At 34.1% G+C, this 8,052-nt stretch overlaps 1 protein-coding gene across 1 annotated transcript; it reads right to left on the reverse strand.

Annotated features, from left to right (window-relative positions):
• Positions 1-645: 645 nt before the first annotated feature.
• LOC141614094 (uncharacterized) lies at positions 646-1,565 on the reverse strand. The gene is made up of 2 exons (XM_074432848.1): positions 1,254-1,565; positions 646-1,146 (listed from the first exon to the last, which is right to left on the reverse strand). Exons 1-2 carry the CDS (start codon positions 1,563-1,565, stop codon positions 646-648), a joined length of 813 nt encoding a protein of 270 aa, XP_074288949.1.
• Between the last annotated feature and the right edge of the window lie 6,487 nt (positions 1,566-8,052).

An 8,052-nucleotide genomic window follows, 5' to 3' on the forward strand; every position in this document is an offset into this window, starting at 1 on the left:
ATTAAACAAGATTAAGAGAGAATTATACCTATGAAGATGATTCCAAATAATAAAGCAAAGAATAATAGAAGTACTTGACGATTGATGGAATGTTGTCAATCCTCCAAATAAACCCAAATAATCTTCTAATTACCCAAAACAAAGGAAGAACAATAGAGAAATTAAGGAAAGATTAAGATATGATTAATATTAAGAAATGTATTACAACTAAATTAAGACTAATTTTGAGAATAGATTTTTTTTTTGCAAGAAAAGCAAGCCATATATTCATCCATTAAAGGGAATAAAAAGTCAATCTTACAAAAATGTGAACCAATATGAGCTACTCAACTAGCTAGAGACCCTACTATTTCTTCCTCTATATGTGATTGGGATACATACAATAATCTTATAATTACTAGAAATTGAACTTTCTTAATAATAAATTCCACACTATGCTCCAAACCTCTGAAGATCCTAGCATTCCTTTCCTCCCAAATGCTATACACCACTGCTTCTAGACATCCTAGAAACCATTTGGTTTTCCAGTGTCTGCAAGTACGTCTATTAGCACTCCAATGCATCTCCTTGCTGAGACTGTTCGTACGCCCAGAAATCTTCATCCATGAGAGAATTTTTTGCCAAATTTCTTTGGAGAACAAGCACTTAAAAAATAAGTGTGTGATTCTTATTGTCAGTCTTACAAAGAACACATCGATTAACCAGTTGTATGCCTCTGCAGTTTAGTTGATCAATGGTGGCTAGTTTCTTCTGCATTGCCAAGATTAGGAACACACTATGCTTAGGTTGTATTGCTCGTTGCCACACTACCCTTGCCCAGCTAACAGGATTCATACACTGCCTGAACTTATCATACAGCAGGTGGAGTTGCAATTTACCCTGATGAACACAACTGCTCAGGAACTGCTTAGCAGTCTGAATGTCCCCTGTGTGTAGCAGCAACTCATCTCTAACCTTCAATATACTGCGCCAGCTTTCAGAGTGGTTAGTTTTGGATGGTGCAGTCCATATGCTCCTATATTTGATGTTATATTTCAGATGCCATTCAAACCAGAGACTACCTGATTCCTTATCTAACTCCCAAATCCATTTCCCCAGTATACATTTATTCCAAGCCAGCACTTTCTTTATATTTAAACCACCTTCCTGATATGGTGAAAAGAAAGACATCAAACTTTTCATTATCAGTTTTTTGCACCCTTCCTCAGAATTCCATAAAAATTTCTGCAAAATTTGGTAATTAGCTTGATCACTCCTTTAGGTATCAGCAAAGTGGAGCACCAATATTGTTCCATGCCAAAAATGACAGAGTTCAACAAACGTATCTTCCCTGCATACGAGAGCTTGTAAGTAGACCAGTGTTGTAGAGCTTTTTGAACTCTATTGAGAAGATCAGCAAACATGCCCTTGTTCAATTTTCCATCATTTAAAGGTACTCCCAAGTATCTAAAGGGAAAATCTCCTTCCATAAAACCTGTTGCTTGAAGAATCCCCTTCTTAATATCATCTCTAACACCTCCCATGTAAATATTAGTCTTCTCAGGATTAGCACACAAACCAGACATTTTTGCAAAAGAATCAAGAGCTTGTGTAATAGCAGCAACAGATGGAATGTCTGTTAGAAATTATTAATCTCATTATACAACATATTCATATATGTTACAATTTAATTTAGTCATAAAATTAAATCTAGATCTTATGCATGCAAACATAAAAAGATAAGAGAAGAAATCATTGTTCTTACTATATGATTTCGGTTTTATGGGCACCAACAAGATCTCCTTCTTGTTAGTTCTTGAGCTTTCCAATAATGGATGAACAAGATTCAAGTTTAGAATCTCTACCACAAGCATATACCCAAGGAACACCCTTAAAACCAATATTATTATGATCTAGTAATAATATTAATCATACTTAAATTTGACACAAAAATGTTATTTTTGCTCTTGAAATTTCGGTTCAAGAGGGAGTAATGTGAGAGTTTATTTTTGCTCTTAAGCATCATCTCAAAAACTAGAGAGAACAACTATTTTAGACTAGAATGAATAATAGATTAATGAAGAGAAAAATTTTCTCCTTTTCTTATGGGTGGCCGAAAAAATGGCCTTGGGTAGCATGCCCAATGCCTTTTATTTTTGCTCTTCTCAAAAGCTAGGTTTGCATGGCTACTAGTTAGATATAATCATTGTGTTTTCCACTTAAGATAAAAACAAAATATATATCTTACACACCCTCCATTATTTCGGCACATTCAACATAAAATGGATGGTCCATTTTATTTTGTCATTTGTCAATTGTAACATATGTGACATGTTACTTGACATATGAAATTGTAATGTATTTTTAACATATTAAAAATCAACATACTCATAAAATATGTCATATACAAAATCGACTAGTAATTCGTAATTACTTGTACCAAAATGGTTTATCAATTATAAATCACAACATCTAGTATTTATAATAAATCATTCATTCAATCTTAATTCAATATCAATTGTTTCGTAAACAATAATTTTATCCAAGTAATAAAACAATTCGATTACTTAGACCGTATCTCATTTAATAAAATTACAATAAGACACGTAAACTTAACTCACAAATCACCCGCCAATTTTAAGCAATTTAATTAACTCGTATCGGCATACGATTAATTAAATAATCAATTAAGAGTATTTCCCTATAGGTATGACATAAGGGGATCAACTGATCACCACCGTCGCACGACAGTAATGTCAAACTCTAGTCAGCCAATCATTACCGATATGTGTAGACCAGTTGACTGTAAAAATATAACATCCCACATGTATTCTTAAAACGAGATTTAAACATGTGATCATCATGATCAAAAGTTGTGATCGCATTATTGTCGGAGGACACATATTCCAACAATCTCCCACTTGTCCTCGACAAGTGTGCGTCACCAATTCTCTTGTCCTATTACTATCTCCCACTCAATGCAAGGTGTCTTTCAGGTCGTACTTGCAAGTGATCATATCGAGAGTGGTTTCCTCGATCTGGAGAATAACTGATTGACCGGAATTATATACCATAGATACCTTCCGAGCGTGGCCACGCATTTCCAGTTCATTACTCCTCGAGTGGCCCTGAGATATTGTTATAACCCTGACTAGGGGTGGACAATTCCTATTACACTTATTCCCTTCGACTAGCCACAGCCATCATAACCGAAAATATGCCCATTTGACCCCATTTACGAAGGTCGTAGTAACACAAATCAAAGTTAATCTGAAACTGTGCCACCTTAGGCGAACAGTCTTTAGTCAAAAGAATCGACTCATTAGAATACTATAGTAGCTCTCGCCATGACCAGGCTATATAAATTTGCCAGAACTCTATAAGCGGTCATAAGGCCCGACAAAGTGTTCCTAACAGTCTGCCTATGTGATCGACTAGTCATCTCACATGACTCTATGGCACTTGAACTTGCCATCAATTGCATCACACTCTAGTCACTTCGAGACGTCACCTCATACAAGTGACCATGGGCGAATACCATGTTCATCCAGGTTCACTTTAACGGGGTTCAACATTGTCTCCATAACCCGTTTGGATGTAACAAAGTATAAAAGGAGTTTTTAGATTTAAAAACTCGAACGACAAATGTGATTATCATATGAGTAGTCAATACTTGATTACTACTTCATATTCTATGATCCAATTTAGATCTTGTATGTAGTTGTTCATCTCAATTCAATTGAAATGACATGACTCATCATGTTAAGCCTATGAATAGGCATTGTAAGTAGGTCTTAGCAACTCCCTGCTCAACCTTGCTACATACTTGTTTTCCTTTCATAATGTATACATTTGCATTAGAAAACTTTCTGAGTACGTGTCGAGATCCAATCAAGACATAGGCCCTCTAGCCTTAGAATAGCTCCCACTGTTTTCACAGTGTGCGGGACTCATCCTTCTTGCACATCTCATGATTGCAAGTGTACTCAATTTCCGTTGTAAATATTTCTCATGGTTCTTTATTGCCTAGAACGATTCTAGAAAATCTATTTCTTAAATAACATAGCCACAATGGTATCTTAACCATCCTAATGTGTTTTGATTATGGTTTTGTCGGAAACCATGCGCAATCTCAATTGTCAATTGTCATTTGTGTAACACCCTTATACAAAATTGCATCAAAAACACTTTGCTTTACATCCTTAATGCTTCTGCAAGCACTTAAGGGTAATCTTTATGGCTTACTTGGTAACTATTACTTAAATTCGATTTGAAACAATTCATCATACTCAAAGTATATGAAGTGTTATACATCATTACTCATTTAATTGATCCGGCAGCGGAAGCAAATGGAATCAATCAAATATGTTCAACTTTATTGAACTAGTCATGAATCTTATCAACATAAGACTTCTTATTTGACGCTAATATCATGTGGATTTATCTACAAAAATCTGGATATTAAAGATGTATTATATTACTCCAAGTCTTAAATCATTCTCAATGATCAATATGTCATCCACATATTAGACTAATTAAAATTTCCGTAACTCCCACTAAACCTCATGTATAAACACAACTTCTCGACTTATCGAGAAAGGTTTTATAACATGATTAAAACATTGATTCCAACTCATTGATGTCCTACTTAAGACCCTCTCTTATGTTTCACATTATCTTAGGATTGTAAGAATCTACAAAACTCATAACATGTATCGAATACATTCCTTCTATGAAGAAATGAGTTTTAGATTCACTCGCTATATATCTCATAATGAAACACAATTCCTAAGAAAATCCAAATAGACTTAAGCATTTCAACTAGTGCAAAACCCTTTGCAACCAATCAAGCTTTGAAATCTCTCTTATTAGTGCAAAACTCTTTGTCACTAATCAAGCCTTTTATTTCGGATTTTCATGGCTCTAAGCCTTGTATTGAGTTGTGACTTAAACACTCTCATGTAAGTCATATGTTCATTACTTTCCAGAAGTAATCAACTTGAATCAAACAATTTCTTTGTAAGTTGGAAGCTCTTTACTTTCTAAAAGTAACACTAATTCATCATCTTCAACAAGTGATAACTTTAACCTCCTAGGTTTTGTAGAAACAACGTCTTACACAAAACGTCTCATGTCGCCAAGAAAGACCAGTTTCTTGCGACATAACATTCTTTGTGGCTCTTGAATAATTCCTCCCACTCTGTCTTCTAGAAATAAACTTGTATTCTAGAAAGATAGTTTCACGAGCCACAAACCCGTTGTACTCGTGATTATAATAAGGAAAAATGAGCATTTGTTTCTTTTGAAAACTTACAAACATGGTACCCTACCATTTCATATCTAATATGATTTGTTTTGGATTTAGTGGAAAAATAATTTAGACAAAATGATAAAATCCCCAAAAGGATCAAACTCAAAGTAACTTGATCGAAGTCCAAACCATATCGAATAGCATTTGATTTCTTATTCAACCACACATTATCCCATAATGCGTGCTAAGAGAGATTAATTTGTCATACTATATCACATTTTCTTTGGCTTATATCAAAGTCTTCACTTTGATAATCCTATTACGACTAGATCGTGATTCTTTGAACTTCTTCAAAGATTTTTCTATTTACCTTATTAAGTGAACACATTGTCAACTTAAATCGTTGGCAAAAGAAAAATGATTAACCTATTTTGGATCAATGATTTACAACCTCGATCTCCTTTTCAACCAAAAGGCACGAGACATCTTGCTTTGAATACAAGATACGCATATACCATAAGATCTAATGGTTTCAAGAGTACTTGATAACTCTTTGCGTTCATCATTCCAGAATCTAAGGTTTAATCTTGGGTTACCAATTTGAGTCTTGCATCATCTTCATGATATATCATTCTAGTTTGGTTTAGAATATAATCACCTTGATAATGGGCTAGCCATACATCAAATCATGGTGTATAGGGTCACAAAAGTGAACCTCTTATGTATCTTAACAAAATTATATTCTTATTTAGAGTTTATTCACTTAATAGTCATAATTAAGATATAAATATAAACCCAAAACTAGATTGAGTACACAATGACTCTATCTCTCAACATCATTGTTGCTAGTCGTCATATTCTAATCATCCTATGTACCAAATACAATGATGAAAACCTCCACTGGTTTCTAATATTGACGAAGTAGTACTAGCAAAATTTATGTTAATCAAATAAACATTTAAAGAAGAAGGTCCCATTAGATGTCCCACAACTAACTTGTTGATTCTTCAATAATTTGGGGTAGTTTCCTTTCTAGCGTCCAACAATTAAGACAATGGAAACTTTATCGGTCGGGATTGATAGGTTTAGTATCGTTATTCTCAATAACTTTACTTTTAACATTACCTTCACTACTACAGATACAGGCTATAACAACGGGTAAAAACCGTTGTAAAAACAAAAAGCGGACGTTGTTAAAGCGGCCGTTGTAGAAGGTATTTACAACGGTTTGGTTATTTAATGAAACCGTTGTCGAAAGTATTCACCACGGTTAAAAGCCGTTGTTGTTGGGTGTTCTCCGTTGTGGAAAGTGTTTCAAAAATTTGGAGGGAATAATATAACAACGGTTGTCATATGTATAACCGTTGTTTTAACTTTCCCTCCAAAATTGGGAAGTCTTTTGACAACGGGTTTATGCTACATACCCGTTGTTGAAATTGTTAGTAACAACGGTTCTTAGTTTAAAACCCGTTGTTGTAACTTTACCTCCAAAATTGTGAAGACTTTTAACAACGGTTCTTCGTTTAAAACCTGTTGTTGAATATTATGCGCGGTATTTGTGAAAGTCATTCACAACGGTGTTCTTTTTATTAACCGTTGTGAAAGGTCTTCACAACGGTTTTATTTTAGTAACCGTTTTTATTACGAACTCCTAATGTTTTGAAAAATTAAATTTGTTTTATGCCATTCAAAAACCTGGATATATCAAAGAACCATATACCAAAGACCAAAGATAAATCACAGCTGGGTTCATCAGAACTCAATAGATTCAATTCAACCACAATAGCAGCATCATATATATATATACTTACAAGGAGTTGAATTTACATGAACTAATCATTCCCTAACTTCAACAAAAAATTTACTAATAAGTTGATCTAAACTCTGAGTATCATGCATTTCTATTTTCTAAGACGTATTTGCCCAACATGTCCCCCTACCTCCTCGTCTATATCTATACTTGAGTCTTGCTCAACTGTTGTGACGGGTTGATTACATACTGCGGAAAAAACAAAAAGAAGACATTATTGTAACAACATCAATTACTGCATAGCAACATCATGGTATATATAGCAGCAAGCAAGACAACATTAGCTCTAATTTAAAAAAAAGTAATAAACACATTATTAAATTACTAACCTTTTCTGGAATAATGATATATCTTCGCCTAATAATCTCCAACATGAACCGACAAACGTAGTATCCACATTGTATGCTATCCGCAAAGTAGGGCCTATTATTACATAAAAACAAACAGACGAGAGAAGGCTCACATCAGAATCTTGAACTTTAGGTATTGTATTAGTATTAAACACAGATTTTTGCACTTAATGTATTGTATTTGAGCACGTAGCCCTGTTATCGTAATAAAATCAGGGCCAACATCAGAATCTTTCATGGGTTGATCCTGCTCGTTTGCTCTTCTCTTCTCAAAGGCCCTTTTTTTAAAAAATAAAAAAGGAGGCAGAAACTCATTTTTTTAGGGGCAAAAATGAGCTTTTTTCTATAAATAAAAATTAAAACTTAATGTTATTATAAATAAATCAGTATTATAAACTTACTTATTAATCAAGCGCTTAAAAGTCTCGCTTGGTTGATGATGTATAGAGTCCAACCAGAAAACTTTATTCCCTGTCGGCATGATGGCTGCTAGTACCCAATGAGTCCAACATCAAGAGACATCATCATTATTAACAAGTACATATATTAGTTATGAAAATGCAATTGTAGGAGGAAACGTAATATTAATTTGTTTATTACCCTTTTTCATTATAAGCGCCAAAAATCAGCTTCTTGGTTGTCGCCAATTGCTGGGCAATATA

This window comes from Silene latifolia, chromosome 11 (assembly GCF_048544455.1).
Source record: "Silene latifolia isolate original U9 population chromosome 11, ASM4854445v1, whole genome shotgun sequence".
Lineage (NCBI taxonomy): Eukaryota > Viridiplantae > Streptophyta > Magnoliopsida > Caryophyllales > Caryophyllaceae > Silene > Silene latifolia.